Below are 17,130 nucleotides of genomic sequence, written 5' to 3' on the forward strand. Positions count from 1 at the left end.
GCAGGCAGGAAGTCCCTAAGAATAGCAATCTACATACCAAAGGGATAGTGTCAGAGCAGTAGAGAAAGGATGACCAATGTCTTGACCTCTCTAGCCCTCTGACTCACTAGTCTGTCCCCCTCTGTCATTGAGACATGAGACAGCGCAAAGCCCTTCACTTCCAACAGCTTGTGCCCCAAAATGATGAGCCAGCTTTCCTGGGATAATTGGAAATTGGGACTCTCCTTGCTCACAATTCCCTGCGGTGGCAGATCTGCATACGGCACAATGACAGCCCGCACCCGGGAATTTTGAAAGGGAGTAAAGATCCATCCCTGCACCTGGTGTTCCCCCTGTCCACACACGTGGCTAGGCTGTGACACATGGAAGATCACAATCCCCTTGGGGACCATGCAACACTTCCCATGGGAGGAAGGAGTTGCAGTGAAAACATTCTATCTTTATCCAGCGAGAGTGGGGGCTCCATGGAAGCAAGGCCTCCTTTATTGGGTTTGCTCAACTCATGAACATGCAGTCCAATGGAAGACCTAGGGTGCTCATTCCAATGGTCCTCCCCAGTAGACTGGCCCTCTCATGAGATTGCTAGCCTGCCAGTAGCAAGCTGCTAATGGAGCAGGAGTGTGGTTTGCTGTGCATGGACTGCTTTGCTGGGGTGATCCCTCACAAGAACATCCTAGGTCACGGTGGGGCAGGAATCCCACCAGGATCCTTTCCCTTCTTCATATCATCTCCTAAAAAGTCATTGTGTATCCTTCCCTTTCTTGAATAACAGGGAAATAGTGCCCCCTAGCACCCCCTGGAATCACGCTTGTATGGGACAGTTTTATTGTGTGGCTTGTAGGAGGTGGGTGGTGCAATTGCTGTTAGAAGAAGCGCTGGCATGGCATGGCATTCAAAGGATTTTAAATGCCCTTTCCATGCTGAGGGTAGGCGGACCATTCCAAAAAGGCATGATCATACTTGGCACACCCCCTTTACAATCATGCTTTGGCCACAGTCCGGCTATGGAGCTTGTTGGGATATGGCCTTGGTGGAAAAAGCAGAGAGGCCCCCTACCCTGAAATTGGAGGCTGCCGAACCATGGTTGGACAAACCCCAGGAGCAGCTGTGAGAGCTTGGATTGTGGACCAGGCTCGGACTGGCCCACAGGACAACAGGGCATATTCCCGGTGCACCCCTGCGTCCCGACTCCAACCCTTCAGTACCCATTCTGCTCAAAATCCAGCGCCCTTCCCACATACATTCCACCGTCATCTCAGTGGCCCCAGTCCGGCTCTGCTGTGGACTGAGATATATACACCCCTCTGTATAAGTCCTCTCCCATAACATGTTTGTATGTTACAGACGATATCATATGTTGACATCACAGAGTATGATTACATAATCACGTGTCTGGGTAGGTTATTGACCCAATACATATGCAGAGGCTCAGTTTGGATCTAATATTCTAGACTGGAGAGCAGATTGTTGTTGTTATTGTTACAAATGCTTAGATATAATTTTTCAGCATAAAGTTGTCAAAATGTTTTATCACATTATTGATCATAAGCTTTTTGCTTGTTTTGTTTTCAAAACCAACTCATTTGCCAGAAACAGAATCACTTGCTTGCAAGCCACACTAGCTGATATGATAAGGAAAATAGCTCAACCTTAGTCCAATTGAAATTAAAAGGATAAATTATATAAAACATAACTTGTCCTTTTAAATTCAGTGGGACTACTTTGAGTAATTTTCCTCATCCTATCAGCCCACAGAGCTACACCTAGGTAATTTTTGAGCCTGGACCTAAAGGCCTTTGGGGGCCCCCCTCCCCTGCAAATTAAGCATCATCATGCTCTTCCACATGACCACACCACCCAAGACAGTCTAAAGCGGATTTGGGGGCCCCCAGGGGCTGTGGACTTTGGCCCCAAAGCCCGCCTCTGTATCAGCCACAGACGTTGGGAGGGCGTGTATGTGTAGAGAACTAGACTGTTCAGCCCTCTGCGAAGATGATCCAGATGGATCTGGACCTTTTGTGATAAACAATGATTTAGTTCAGAGAAAATTAGGCAAATATACCGCCCCGAATAACATAACCAGAGAAAATTAAGTAAACATACACAGACCCGAAAATGGATAGCTTCTTCTTCTACTTCTTTATTATTCATTCAATTTCTATACCACCCTTCCAAAAATGGCCTAGGGCAGTTTACACCGAGAAATAATAAATAAATAAGATGGCTCCCTGTCCCCAAAGGGCTCACGTTCTAAAAAGAAACACATGATAGACACCAGCAACAGTCACTGGAGAGGTGCTGTGCTGGGGATGGAGAGGGCCAGTTACTCTCCCCCTAGTAAAGAGAATCACCACGTTAAAAGGTGCCTCTTGACCAAGTTAGCAAGGGTTCTTAATCACAACTTCTAACTTTCTGTCAAACCACAACACTACCCCCCACATCCCGCCGCTCGCTTTGCTCCACCCTCCTGCAGAGGGGTGGGCGGAGGAAGCGCCTAATCGAGATTTCGGCTCCACCAGTTGCCAGCTAATAGGGAGGGGCGAGAGAGGCACTGTATGCGCCTGCGCAGTGTCTGCTCGGCCTGGTAGGCTCGGCTGGAAAAGAAATTGAATAGCGGAGAAGGCGCTTGGGTGCTGCGTGCTGCTGGAGGCGCCGCCAGGAGACAGACGACCCCGCTCGCCCGGCCCAAGGGCGCATGAGAAGGCAGCCGCCCGCTTCCTCTCTCCCAGGGGGGCCCTCCGGGGTCGGCGCTAACATGTCGGAGCGGCTCAGCAAGCCCACGTGCCTCATTGTGGCCAGCGCGGCTGCTGCAGGTGAGAGGCTGGGCAGGCTCGGTAGCCTCTTCCTCTGATTCCTGAAGCGGGGAGGGAGCCGAGAGTCCCTGGCTGAAGAAAACGGGGGCTTCGGAAGACTCCGGTGATAGGGACTGGGAGGGCGCTGGCGTGCCCCGGGGCTGCGACCCGTCTCCGGCCGGCAGAGCTCCTGCACCTTTAACGGCGGAGTGCTTTAGTCAGGTGCACGGTTCCCATCCCCGTCATTGGTATGGTTTGCAAAACAACAAAAGCAAAACTGCTGCTCTTCCATGGCTGTTTGTCCTGTGGAAGGCTCAGCAGCCCCGCAAGAATAAAAGTGGCAAGGAAACCTCAAGTCCTAGGGAAATCTTCAATGAGAATTGCTGGAGGAGAGGGCTGTCTGCGTGCACAACATGCAACATGCCGGCTGCGGTGTAGTGGTTAGAGTACTGGACTAGGACCGGGGAGACCCGAGTTCAAATCGCCATTCAGCCATGTACTTGCTGGGTGACTCTGGGCCAGTCACTTCTCTCTCAGCCTAACCTACTTCACAGGGTTGTTGTGAGGAGAAACTCAAGTATGTAGTACACCACTCTGGGCTCCTTGGAGGAAGAGTGGGATATAAATGTAGTAATAATAATAATAATGCCATAGCTGTCCTTTTTTATTGACATTTGTTCTAAACTGAAATAACTACTGAAATGTGTATTCAAACTAATTAATCCAGCAAGGTGGCTCTTCCTTATTGTGTACTCTCTCTTTGCAATCGTTTCTGAAAGATGTTTGGCATAATTCTTCTCCATGAGTTGTTACTTTGGGATGTTGCTGATATTCACAGTTAGGAATGGCATGTAATCCTTTAGCCTTTGGTTTGTATGCCTGGGCAGCTGCCAAATCTAAATGTCATAGTAAGATCACATGGTGGGTTTTTTTAATGAATAAAAATTTTATACCACCAAAACTTCGGGTGTAAAACTTGCATCTCTGGGCATAAATTTATTATTAGAATGCTTCTTAGGGAAGTAAAACAATTATTAGGAATAAGCATACTTAGTATTAACAAGTGTAAAGGGTTTCCTTCCTATTCACCAGGTGTATCTGCTGATTCCTTTCTTCACTCGTTTACACTCGCAAGTGCTGCATTTAATCTACAGGTTGCCACCCCAGGGGTAAGTGAGAGTGTGATTACCACAGACTATGCCATGTCGATCTGAAAACCCACTGTTTTAGATTTATTTATGACAATCATGGGGGATGTTTTTGCTGGTGTTTGCTGAGCCCAGTTTTTTTAATTGCTTGTTGAACATTTTTCTCACTTACAACGTATTTAATTCTTCATTATCCTTGTATCCCACCCTCTTACCTCCACTCCCATATCCACCCAGGGAAGGAAGGAAGGGAAGGAAAGAAGGAAAAGAAAAAGTGAGAGAGAGAAAAAGAAGAAAAGAAATTACTGTAACATATGGGTGCCAAGGTAGATTAGTAATAAGGAGATTAGAAAATGTATGGTTGTCTTTTAGTGTACATATAGTTTTAGGAAGTTGTGTCAATGGTTATTGAGGAGTTTGTGACAAAACGGTTAATATTGCAACACTGGATGGCAGGTAATGCTCCTAAACTGGGTTTGAGAACTACTTGATCTAGCTGAGCCAGGTTTTGACCCTAACATTATGAAGCAAAACTGGGCTTCCAGCGCACCCAGTACATCCCTCTATGATCTCTTATTTTGCAAGAGGGGAGAGAGCACTATTTGCTGTGAAAAATATGGGGGGGGGGGTGGCCTTCAAGGATGCATGCCACAGGGGTTCTTTTGAGATCCTTTTCAGGAGCCCTGCTTTGCTGCCAAAAGGACTTTGGGTGGTTAAAAATTGGGTTCTGACGAAAGTATACCTATTGTAATAAGGTAGTGATAAAGGAATGATGTTTATTTCCTCCATCTCAAAGCAATTCTGTGTGTGGCATGCTTGTGCGAGCACACACTCAGTGCCCTGATGCATGTGTGGGACCCAGTATCAACTAGGGCAGGCTTACGGAGGCCATGAAATCCTGAGGAGACTTATCATGGACATCGAAGTCCCCCAGAATAAGAACCCTTGGGGTCTCAAGGGCAATTATAAAGACAGCATGTGTAGGGAGGCTATTGGGTATCAGCATAATCACTAAGTTGTCCTTGGTTTTCACCTGGTACATACTCAAAACTGGACAACTGCCAGACAGGATACCTGGAAAGATTATGGAATACAGGTTTAAAAAAACAGACACACCCCGCAAAGAAATCTCAACTCCTCAACACAAAATGAGCTTACTTGTAGTTAATGTTAACTAGAGTGCACAGTGCTCTTTAGGGAAAAAGATAAGTAGATTACTAAAAATTGTTCCCTCTCTCTCAATATGAGGGCATCTGAGCGTCACAGTATAAGGGCCAGGGGTTTTTTAGATATGAAAAATCTCTAATTCTTTTGTTCAGTAGCAAGGGAATGGTTCGTAATGGTTTTCCTCATCAGATTTTGCACATATAGAAATGTTTAACTTTTTAACTAAAAGACTTTGCATATCTTTGAATTAATGGGGCTCTGAACAATGATTTTGCTAGGGGAAGTCAATTGACTTTGTTGGTGTTAATGAGACAAACATGCGTTGGATCCAGGACTTCCGCATGAAATCCTATGCAAATCCTGCCAAGCTGGAATCGACTGATGGTGAGTTCTTTGACCTGCAACTCAGTGTCTTTCTGCCATCCACATGGGAAGAATTTATACTCCTGCATTGCTCCTTCTTGCTTGCAGCCACTATGGGCATTGTTTCCTCTAATAGAGATTCTCAGATGTTGATGACTACAACTCCCACAATTCCCAGTCAAAGGCCATTACAGATGGGGATGCTGGGAGTTGTAGTGAACAATGTCTAGAAATCCCTGTTAGAGGGAACAGTGACTATGGGCATGATCTAGCTGGAACTGAGCACTATGAAGTCCTGTTGATTTAAATGGGGTAGTTAAGCATGTACTTAAATCTACTGAGTTGAAAACAATGGGACTTTAAATGTGTTTAACTTCTGCAGGGTACTGCCCACTATGTATTTCTGTTTTAATTTCTTGTGGTTTTTTGAGTTAGAAAAACATCTACACCCAGTTGTTATATCTTTTTCTGACACGTCAGTTGTGAAAATAGTATTGTGCAACAGTCAGTTCTGTGATTCAAAGCCCTTCTGAATTTTGCCTGCACCATGTACTAATTCTTCTGCTTAGCTTTATAAATAGGAGATTCAGTGTTTTGCAATATCCATACAAATTTTTAAAGAAACTTTTAAACTGGCTGTCTCTGCGAGTGAAATTTTTACTGTCTCTTGGTATTTTAGCAATGCTTTTGAGGAGGAAAGCCAATTCTTCACTTGTCACAATCCTAATGCTTTTGTATTTTTAACAGTTGTGCTATACTTCGCAAGTGACGGTGTAAATGTATGGGCCTTCTAGTGGGGTTCGTGTATTACCATTTATGCATTGTATGGTTGCTGATAGGCAGGGAGAGTCTGTCTTCCTGCCAGGGGCTTGCACAGATACCCTGGGGAGGGCCGAGAGCTGGAGTAGGAGCAGAGCATCAGGAAAGATTGTACCCTGCATGGGTTGCTTGATACTGGGCCCCCACTTATTTATCTATTTATTTATCCTATTTTTATACTGCCTGATATGTACAACGCTAGGCAGTGTACAAAACTTAAAATATTTAAGTCACAGATTAATATATGACACAATTAAAACAATAGCATAAAATAGCTATTAAAACAAATTATTAAAATAATGTTTGCCCTGTTACCATGCATGCTCACAAGGGCTGTGCATCAGTGTCCAATGCTGACAGATCTGCAGCACTTCCACCCCTCAAGTGCTATGTGGAGGTCGCTACTCGTACCATAGCTGTCACCTCACAATTCCTCTCATATGGGGGCGGGGCTCTTCTACAGGAACAGGTGGTGTGCAGACCTGGCTGTGAAGGCATTCAGGCAAGGCAGGAAGGTGCACGTGAGCATCTGAAAACTGCAGATCCTCCCAACACTATCCTCATGGGGATAGTGGTGTAGTGGTTAGAGTGCTGGACTAGGACCAGGGAGACCAGAGTTCAAATCCCCATTCAGCCATGATACTTGCTGGGTGACTCTGGGCCAGTCACTTCTCTCTCAGCCTAACCTACTTCACAGGGTTGTTGTGAGGAGAAACTTAAGTATGTTGTACACCACTCTGGGCTCTTTGGAGGAAGAGCGGGATATAAAATAGATAGATAGTGCCGAGAGGAGCTACAGTTCTTAAATCAGGTACCAGACATGGAGAGGGTGGGTGTGGTAGTGGTTATACAGAGGAAACACAGAACAAAAGGGCACTTTGGTACCAAATCTACATAGCTGGTTTGAGACTTGGCCTCAGTTGGATTCTGGGTTGTGTTTTCCCTCTTTCTCAGGAGAGACTCTAACCTTAAAGACTTTTCTAGAGATGTGCACGAAATGTGATTTGGACACTGAATTGTGGCACATCCATTTTAACATGGAGGGATTACACATCCCCTTTAACACGGAGGAGAGCAGGTCCATACCTGATCCTCCTTGCCCACTTCTTTAATCACGGCAACTCCCCCCACCCCAGCTCTCATTGTGCACCAGTGGTGCTCTCTTCTAGGTGCCCTTACGCAATGCCAGCACAGGTGCAGCTGGGGGAGCGCAGGGGGAGAGTGCCGCCAGTATGAGATGATAGCTTGTGCGTGGGGGAGCCCAATTTAGAAAGTGGTGGGGAGCATCCAAGGAGCAGGTATGGACTTGCTCTCCTTCATGTTAAAGGACATGTACACTCCCTCCATCTTAAATGGATGTGCTGCAGTTTGGTGTCCAAATCACTGGCATGACATGGCTGTTTGATTCAAATAGAAGCCAGGTTTTCCCATCTGATACCAAATGCTTCCATCCTCCGCTTGCACTGCTTCTCCAGGAAGGTAGAGTTTACCAAAAGGGAGTGGTGTGGGAACTGGGGAGGCTTGATTTAACAGTCCATCAAGCCTGATGGGTAACTAGCTACTCTTTATATAAACTACTAGTTTGGTGGCTGTAGGCCACTTCTAGCCTCAGATGCAAGATGCCCTTGAATACCAGTTGCAGGGGAGCAACAGCAAGAGAGAGGGCAAGCCCTCACCTCCTGCCTGTGGGCTTCTCAGAGGCATCTGGTAGGCCACTGTGAAACAGGATGCTGGACTAGATAGGCCTTGGGCCTGATCCAGCAAGGCTGTTCTTATATTTGAATAATTTCTTAAATTTTTTGTCATACTTTAGTGTAATGGAAAGAGTACCCAGAATTGGGCAGAGAGGAGCAGGTGGGATTCTTATCAGTCAGGGTTATTGGAATTGAGGGACAGGGTTAGCTCCTATGCCAGTGGTGTTCCCACATACATCCATCTTACTTTCTCTCATATTGTGGAGTGGCTCCCACTTAGAGACAATGGGCCAGTTCACATGGTCTAATTCTGGTTTCATACCCTGGTCTGTAAACCCTAGTTAAACTACAGCTCCCAGCTTTGGCCGACACAGAGAGCTGTGGAGGAGAAAGGGAGGAGGGAGTGCATGGGCTCAGTGGGCGTTTTAGTTGAGTTCCTAACCCAACAAAGACCATGGCTTGTTGGGTCATCTGTGGGGGGACAAAACCTTACACTGGGTGGCTTAGCTAGCACTGAAAGGAGCACCATCTGGGAGCAGAGCAGTGTTCCTTGTCCTCCTCCTGAAGATTTGTTTCTATGGTTCCTCCCCCACCCCCACACAAAACAAACAAACAAACAAAAAACCACAACCTTTTGAATTTGGGTTGAAGAGGGAAGATGTCAGTGGAAAAACATGGATTCTTTCTCCTCCGACTCTGAACAGAGCTTTTGTCTCAGAAGGTAGGAAGCACTGGAGGCTGTCTGGTTTGGAGTGAGAAAGCAACTCTTTGTTCTGCCTGGGTTGATAGGATGAGAGGAATAGGAGAATAACTTTCCATCTCACCTCCTCAACAACCTATTGGCCATTGTAGAGGGTACAGTGGACAGGCCACTAGGTAGTAGTGAGTGGATGTAGTGGTGGAGTTGGAAAGTACTGGAACTCCCCATTCCTCCCCATCTGCTGCCTATCAAACTTGTTGAGCCTTTAGCTAGTTTGGAAATAAATAGTACTTGAATGTGTCATCACATTATTGAAAAATAACTGATGCCTTGTGCACTTGTTTGAATGCAGTGATGCATGCAATAGTACTTGAATGCATTTTTTGACTGCAGTGTTGCACTGAATTGCCATGATGTTTGAATGCATTATAGCAAAAAAATAATTAAAATCAGTCCAGAGGTGCATCATCCTATTGGGCTGCTGCCAAATGCTTTTCTGAAAAAGCCAAGTTTTAACAGGATGTCTTGCTTGTTTTTCCTGCCTAGGTGCAAGATACCATGCCTTGTTGATTCCTGACTGTCCTGGTGCTATGACGGATTTGGCAAACAGTGGTTACTTAGCTAGAATATTGCAGCATTTCAGCTCAGAGAACAGTAGGTAAACTTCCTTGGTGATTTCTGCTCTTTCCTATACCTTTTAGACTAGGACGCATGCAAAAAGATGTTATTAATGTTAAAAGATGTTACTGATTCATAGCTTTATTTCTGGTCAGGATTAAAGTCCAGCAGTCTTAAAAGGAAGGTTACTGGTGATATGGTTAGGAGATTGTTATACAACTCAATAATATAAGAATTGCTGTGGCCTGTTCAGAACCTAACATTGTGAATGTGTAACTAAAATAATGTATTCCAGTGCACCTTGCTTACTCTGCAAATATCAAAACTGAATTTATTCTAGTATATTTTTACAAAACCTCCTGCTCCAGTAATCCTTGCTGTCAGTCACATCTCAGTAGTACTTGAGTAAGTAGATTAATATTCTAGATGAGCTCATGGAAGCAGTTGTATGTCTTAAATCATTACAGGCAGCTGGGAAGGTAAATAGAGATTCTTTTTGTTGTAATTTCCAAGATATTACCCCAAAGTGGTTTTTTTCAGGCAAAGCTGTTTGTCTTCCTAGAGCCCATTTGTGCTGTTGGACACGGAGTTGCTGCCTTGTGTTGTGCTACAAATGAAGACAAATCCTGGGTATTTCAAGGATACAGCTTGACAGGGGTAGGTGTCCTACCTGAATCAAATTGCAAGCTTTCATCTAAAGCTGTTGTTACCCTGAAGAGACCCCTAGCCTGCACACCTATACATTTTATGTGTAGCTGTGTTTCTCTGAGAGTTCCCACATCATAATTGTAGATTTGCCTAAAGCGTCCCTTGGTGTTTCCAGTGAAACTGGGCACATGCTGGCATGTGCTTCAAGGTGAGTGACTAATAAAATTTTCAGTTATTTAAGATACTCTTTGGACTGTAAAAAATCTTAAAGAAGCTTTAAAAAAAACCCCTCAAAGTGTAATGTAATAAATATGAATGAAAACCATAACCATTTGTAATTACAAGTCACCTGCTTTACCTTGTAATTGCTGCTGTTAGGTGAATTGTGCTTGAATTTCCTTAGGCAAATAAAATATTATTATACTACCATTGGAACAGAAAGATGCAAATTGGTTAAATAACTGGGTTGTATCCTAACTAGTGCTTGTGCAACAGCGCTCACACATGCAATCTTCCTTGTTGCCCTACTACTGCAGTTCCTCGAGGCCCTCAAAAAACCACCTCTGAAGGTCAGTAGACCTCAGGATTGGTGTGGAATGAAGTACTGGGGTGCTGCACTGGGAGAGGAAAACTCTTGAAAACCTGAGCCCTATTCAGACATGATTCACACAGAGGCTGTACTCGGGTACAACCTTCCAGTGTGTGTCAGAAGTTCTGCCCCCGGTGCGTCACTTGCAGTCACAGCATTTGTCTGACGAGGCAGACGCTGTAGGCATGATGGTGGGCACTTGTGTGACTGGCAGGCTTGGGCACCCAAACCTGCTGATCATGGAAGCACTGCCATTAGGCTTAAAGTGTTTGCCTCTTCAGACGAATGGTAGAACTGTGACGTGCTGGCAGCAGGACCTGTGGTGTGCTTTGGGAAGCGATACACAAGTACAGCCTCTGTGGAAATAATGTCCAAACAGGGCTCGGGTGTAGGCACCTTCTGTGGGTGGATGCTTGTGCTAGTTAGGGACAATTATCCGTCGTCCAAGTATGAAAGTAGAATCATAGATTATTGCTGGGATGAGCTGCCTGTTCTTTGATTGTTTTTCTTACTGGAATCTGTGTGGCCAATGCATTGGATCAGACCCAGGTTTACCTGGTCCTAGTGTTCTTTGCAAGAATCTGAGAGCAGTGATGGATTAGATGTAAGCCAACAAACTGAAACTTAATTCATAAAAGCGGGGAAAGTACTGTTGGTTTGGGTTCAGCTGATCCAGGTTGGGGTTCAGCTTGTTTAGCACGAGGTAGCACTCCCATAAGACTCAGGCTTGCAGTCTGGAGGTGCTCTTAGATCTGTTGCTGCAGTCGGAGTGCCTTTTACCATCCTAGGCTGGTTCTCCAACACCTGTGTACAAAGGCAGTCTTGGTCACAGACAGCCAGGCCGAATCACTGTAATGTGCTGTGTGGGGTTGTGTTTGAAAGTTCACTTAGTCCAGAATGCAGCTGCCAGACTGAGGCAAAGTGTACATAGAACGTTGGCTGACACGTCCCTTACTCCCCACTTTGGCGTTCCTAACTCACCAGGACTGCTGCACACGTGAAAGGCAGCCCCTGGGGTGCTGCCGAGATGGCTAATTGTGCAACTACTCAAGAAAGCATATGGGCACTTATGCCATGCTGCTTACATTGTTTCCAGTGGAAGAGCCTACAGGCTGTTTTACATAGCTGCACATCTGCCTGCCTCTGCAACCCCCAAGGGGTTGGAATGCATGTCATGTTTGCCATTATTGTGATATTGTATGATCTTCACTGACTTATAAGCTCAATTCAAAATGCCTGTTTCAATATTTAAGACCCAAAACTGACACATTAAGAATTGTCTCCACCAATATACACCTACCCAGCTAATTAGATTTAATGTTGGAAATCTTTCCACATCTCTGATGGCATACGATCACAGGGAGAGTGGATAGGTGAAAGAGGGTCTCTTTTCACGGAAAGAGGGACTGCAGCACTGCTGAGCTGTAGATCAATGGGAGTTGTGGGATGCACCCCCCCGAAAGGCCATGTGACCTTGTCATTGATGGTCTCCTGCCATCCTGTTAAGTCTTGGCTTTTTTATAAAAACATTTGGCAACGGCCTGATAGGATGATGTATTGTACCTCCCGAATTATTTTATTACTCTTTAATTTATCTTGATACTTGACTTGCTGTAATGCTTTATTGATAATTATTTTTAAAAGATCTTTCTAAAGAGAAAAAAATTGCAGCAACCAGCAAGTGCTTAGATGGTCCACTAGAAACAATCTCTCTCTGTACAGGCGGACCTCATTATCTGCCAGGGCTCTGTTCTGCACTTTAACCGCGGATAACAAGACATTGAGTGAATGGAGATTGAGGGTTTAGGTTCCTGGAGGGTGAGAAAGGAGCAAAAAAGCAACGTATCATATCTCCAGCTGTCCAGCAATGCCCCCCCTCCCCTGCAATTTTTTTGGATTTAAAAACAAAAGCAAAAATGGAAAATGGTGGCCGGAAATGACCTCTGAGGTCATTTTGGGCCACCTAGTAACTGCAGAAATGTGGCTTTTAACTCTTTGTTTAAGCACATATACTTAGGTCAGGTCTCCATTGCCTGACAGCAGATATATGAAATTGTGGTGGTTGGGACTGTGTGTAACAAGGTCCATCTGTACAGCTTTTGTTACATTGCAGTGTTAAAAGTATTGCATTTCTATTGTTTTTATCTCCATAGCCTTCTGTGTATGAACTGATAAGACTACCTAATTTTGCTAGTTTGCCCATTATCGTCGAGGACTTTGCAAAAGATTCTGGAGCTAGCTTTACTGGTATGTCATTTTAAGACTGCTATTAAACACTGTGTGAGCAGGATCACAATAAAATGTTTTGATTATACAGCATTAAAATGGCACATTGTAGAAGATCTTACGAGGCGTAGTATTGCAAAACATTTTTCCATTGGATGTGATGGAAATAATGTTGCACAGCTTGATGAAGGCAGCTCTGTAGATCCTGTGAAAGCAGCTTCCATGCCCTGGGTTGGTCATTCCACAGCACAACCTTCACTGTAGGAATCATATCCTGGTCTGTTCTTCTGGATCCTTGGGAGTTGTATCAATGCAGATGTAATGCTGCTTTTTATTGCTTTATTTTTAATCTTACTGGTTGACATGAGGAAAATTACTCATAGTAGTAGTTCCCTAGGAATTAGACAGTGCCTATTTGGGCAAAGACTACTTTTGAGTAATTTTCCTTGTATCAGCCGCTGTATTAGGTAATTTGTGGGGGTTTTATTCTGCCTCAAGTTCTTTTGAAAGTAGAGAAGATAAAGCTTTAAATAAAATATTTCTGGTGTGAGCCAGAGGCAGCATCATTCTAATTGTGTTGCCTCTAGGAGGTGATTTAGAGATTACTCATGAGTGAGGGTGCCCTCTGGTGGCCCATGGGATATTTAATAACAATTTGTTGGCTGCCCCATAACAAACTGTTCTGGATGGCTGACAAAGTAAAATAATAAAACAAAACAGACAGACATAATATTAAAGTACAGTAAAATAAAAAAAATTAAATTAAAAAACTATTTTTAAATTTACCAATACTGCAGTAGACAGTGATGCTATAGACATGGTAAGATTAATCCATGCAGTTTCTTAGTTACTAAGATTTAATAGTACAGTCACCTTAAGTGGCACAGTGGGGAAATGCTTGACTAACCCCTGCTAACTTGGCAAAGAGGCACCTTTTAATGTGGTGATTCTCTTTATTTAGCAGGGGGAGAGTAACTGGCCCTATCCATGCCCAGCACAGAACCTCCAGTGACTGTTGCTGGTGTCTATCTTATGTTTCTTTTTAGATTGTGAGCCCTTTGGGGACAGAGATCCATCTTATTTATTTATTATTTCTCTGTGTAAACTGCCCTGAGCCATTTTTGGAAGGGCAGTATAGAAATCGAATAAATAAATTAATAACAAGCAGAAGGTTGCTGGTTCGAATCCCTGCTGCTACTATATCAGACAGCAGCGATATAGGAAGATGCTGAAAGGCATCATCTCATACTGTGCAGGAGGTGGCAATGGTAAACCACTCCTGTATTCTACCAAAGAAAACCACAGGGCTCTGTGGCGCCATTAGTAGAAATCGACTTGATGGCACACTTTACCTTTTAATGTAATAGTGTTTGGGTTTTACCAGTTTGTGAAAGAACAGAAGCATATTCTTTGAAAATAATGGATTTCTTTTGCCTAACTATCAGGGAGATTGAATTTGCAGCTGTTTATGTATAGGTTCCCCACCCACCCACCCGGTTGACATGAGGAAAATTACTCCAAGTATTCGCGTTGGAATTAAGTTGACAAAGCCAATCTTGTTCTTTTAATTAAGATGCTTAAATAGATATATTTCTCCCAATACAGCCAGCAAAGCAGATGCTGTACATGTGGTCTTGGACAGACATCTTGTCACTGGACAGAATGACAATTCCACTGTTGCAGCTGTCCAGAATCTTGTTATTCTCTGCAATGGCAGGTAAGAAACATTGCTAGTAAAATGCCTGATAATGAAAAGTATCCCACACCATTGCAGTGTGGTATGAACTGCTTATAACAGTGATCCTGAGGCCAGTTTCAACAGGCACATAGAGTACGCTACCTCATGAACTTCACTTTTTTCATGTGCCTCCCTGCTTGCAGCTATTGAATCTAAACCTTTCAGCAATGAAAATTGGGATGTTGCATGAGCAGAGATGCATCTCCTCAGTTTGAATACTTAATGCAGAATGCAGTACTGTATAACTAGTATTGATAGCTTAGAGTAGTTCTACACTTTTGAAAGAATTAAAACATTCTATCTTTTAGGGGTGTGCACGGAACCGCGGAGCTGCGGTCCGGCACTGGGGTGGTGGGGTCCATTAAGGGCGGGGGGGGCTTTACTTACCCCTCCCGCGCTTTCCACACTCTGCCGCCGTATTTACTGTAAAAATTGCTCCTCCGATGGCTGCTCCGTTTAAAAAAAATGGCTGCCCCCTTGAAGCCCCGGCCCCCTGCTGCTGCTGCCCTCTTGAAGCCCCCTCCCGCCTCCTTAAATCTCGCCCGGGCCCCGAGATAACTCTTCAGAAGCGGGTGGCGGGGAGATGTCCTCCCGCCCCCTTCCCTGCCGGGCTCAGGCTGCAAAAGACTTTAGGAAGGCTTCTGCGCGCGCCTGAGACTTTTGCAGCCTGAGCCCGGCAGGGAAGGGAGCGGGAGGACATCTCCCCGCCGCCCGTTTCCCTGCCGGTCTGCCAAAGTACTTTTACTTTTGCAGACCGGCAGGGAAACGGGTGGGACGCCCGTTTCCCTGCCGGTCTGCAAAAGTAAAAGTACTTTTGCAAAAGTAAAAGTACTTTGGCAGACCGGCAGGGAAACGGGCGGCGGGGAGATGTCCTCCCGCTCCCTTCCCTGCCGGGCTCAGGCTGCAAAAGTCTTTAGGAAGGCTTCTGCGCGTGCGCGCGCAGAAACCTTCCTAAAGTCTTTTGCGGCCTGAGCCCGGCAGGGAAGGGGGCGGGAGGACATCTCCCCGCCGCCCGCTTCTGAAGAGTCATCTCGGGGCCCGGGCGAGATTTAAGGAGGCGGGAGGGGGCTTCAAGAGGGCAGCAGCAGCAGGGGGCCGGGGCTTCAAGGGGGCAGCCATTTTTTTTAAAACGGAGCAGCCATCGGAGGAGGAGCCATCGGAGGAGCAATTTTTACAGTAAATACGGTGGCAGAGTGTGGAAAGCGCGGGAGGGGTAAGTAAAGCCCCCCCCGCCCTTAATGGAACCCCTCAAACTACCCTTCCGAACCAAAACCACCCCGTGACCGGACCGGTCTGGAGGCCTTTAGAATGGCCTCCGAACCGGTCTGTGCACATTCCTACTATCTTTGGTGAGAACTAGACAAAACAAAATAGATGCTTAGGCCTTTGTTATCTACGGATGGGTCAGAGACCCAGTTTCCTTATCCATGGATTAAGAAAATAGGCAAGATTTGCCTATTTGTGGTTCCTGTGGCTGGAAATGACTTCCTGCGTAACTTCTGGCTACCATTTTACAGTATGAAGCCATATTGTAGCTCTTAAAAAATTAATAATTTGCCCAAAATATGGCTGATTTGGGGGTTTGAGGGGGACATTGCTGGAGAACAAGGTACTGTGCAAAAGGAACCTAACCCTGGATTCCCATGGGGGAAAGGGTTCTTTATTCAGTTTCTACATTCACAATATAGATAAGAATGGAGCCCCCGCCAATAAAGAGGGCCTCAAGTACTAATTTTTTTTGAATGGTGATCTATTCCAAATACATAGAGCAGCTGAACAGATCTGCTTATTCTACCCAGTTATTACTAAATTAGTCAATGTGCAAATTTCTCTGTAGTTTAGATGGGAGGTTCTGATAATGCTGTGACATATCATGTTGTGCTTCATTTAGCAGAAAATGATGGAATCTGTCTCCTTGTAACTGGAATGGGTTGCGTGGAGAAGACTAGCTTCAAATATGGATGTGTGTAGCTTCATACGTTGACCCCTCAGGACTGTGAAAGGCAACACCAGGACTTTGTAAATCTTGTGAGAGTATCCTAAAACTCTAGAAGAGCTTAATGTTGGTTTTAAAAAAACACTGCCTTAATATGGATACTGGCAGTCACCCTTGTTTCTATCTTAGGTCTGAGTGTTAGTTTGCACATATGGTAATGAAGTTCTGCAACAAAACAAGAGCCTCAGTTTAGGTCCTCTCTTCACATTCAGCTAGAGTTTTGATTTCATTCAAGCTCTAATGCAGCAGTATTGAAACTCTATTTATGAAGTAAACAAACTACAAAATTGGTTCCAGATTCTATGAATTTTTTCCTGCTAAGCAAAAAGCATGATGAATCCTGTAACTGAATCTGAGGACCTTAGGCCTGTTACATAACAATGTGCTTGTTCCCCTTTTCTTTGGGCTAAAGCTTCTTTTAAAGGGGACATGTATTGCCTTCTACAATTCACTATAGAGGGTCAGCCACTAGCCACTTTTCTTTCAGGTACTGTAGAAAAAGTTGCATGCTGTTTCAGATGGACCAAATAAATGTGTTGAATAACTTGCCTTGTGTGATCCTTTGAGAAGCTGAGCAGGGACAGTTGTGTTTAGGTCAGAAGATCATTATGTCAAGATGGTGTCTTACTGGG

General features: G+C 44.9%; 1 protein-coding gene across 3 annotated transcripts; it reads left to right on the forward strand.

Annotated features, from left to right (window-relative positions):
• The first annotated feature begins 2,520 nt into the window (after positions 1 to 2,520).
• GATD1 (glutamine amidotransferase class 1 domain containing 1) lies at positions 2,521 to 17,044 on the forward strand. Of its 3 annotated transcripts, XM_053277791.1 has the most exons (9): positions 2,760 to 2,813; positions 3,885 to 3,961; positions 4,178 to 4,266; positions 5,386 to 5,491; positions 9,230 to 9,337; positions 9,864 to 9,958; positions 12,692 to 12,785; positions 14,370 to 14,481; positions 16,394 to 17,044. In XM_053277791.1, exons 3-9 carry the CDS (start codon positions 4,255 to 4,257, stop codon positions 16,401 to 16,403), a joined length of 537 nt encoding a protein of 178 aa, XP_053133766.1. In that variant the 5' UTR covers positions 2,760 to 2,813; positions 3,885 to 3,961; positions 4,178 to 4,254; the 3' UTR covers positions 16,404 to 17,044. The 3 variants fall into 3 exon arrangements, with proteins under 3 accessions (XP_053133757.1, XP_053133748.1, XP_053133766.1); XM_053277782.1 differs by lacking the exon at positions 4,178 to 4,266 and having other exon boundaries at positions 2,521 to 2,813; positions 16,397 to 17,044; XM_053277773.1 differs by lacking the exon at positions 4,178 to 4,266 and having other exon boundaries at positions 2,523 to 2,813.
• Positions 17,045 to 17,130: the final 86 nt, after the last annotated feature.

The sequence above is a fragment of the Hemicordylus capensis genome, chromosome 1 (genome assembly GCF_027244095.1).
Source record: "Hemicordylus capensis ecotype Gifberg chromosome 1, rHemCap1.1.pri, whole genome shotgun sequence".
NCBI lineage: Eukaryota > Metazoa > Chordata > Lepidosauria > Squamata > Cordylidae > Hemicordylus > Hemicordylus capensis.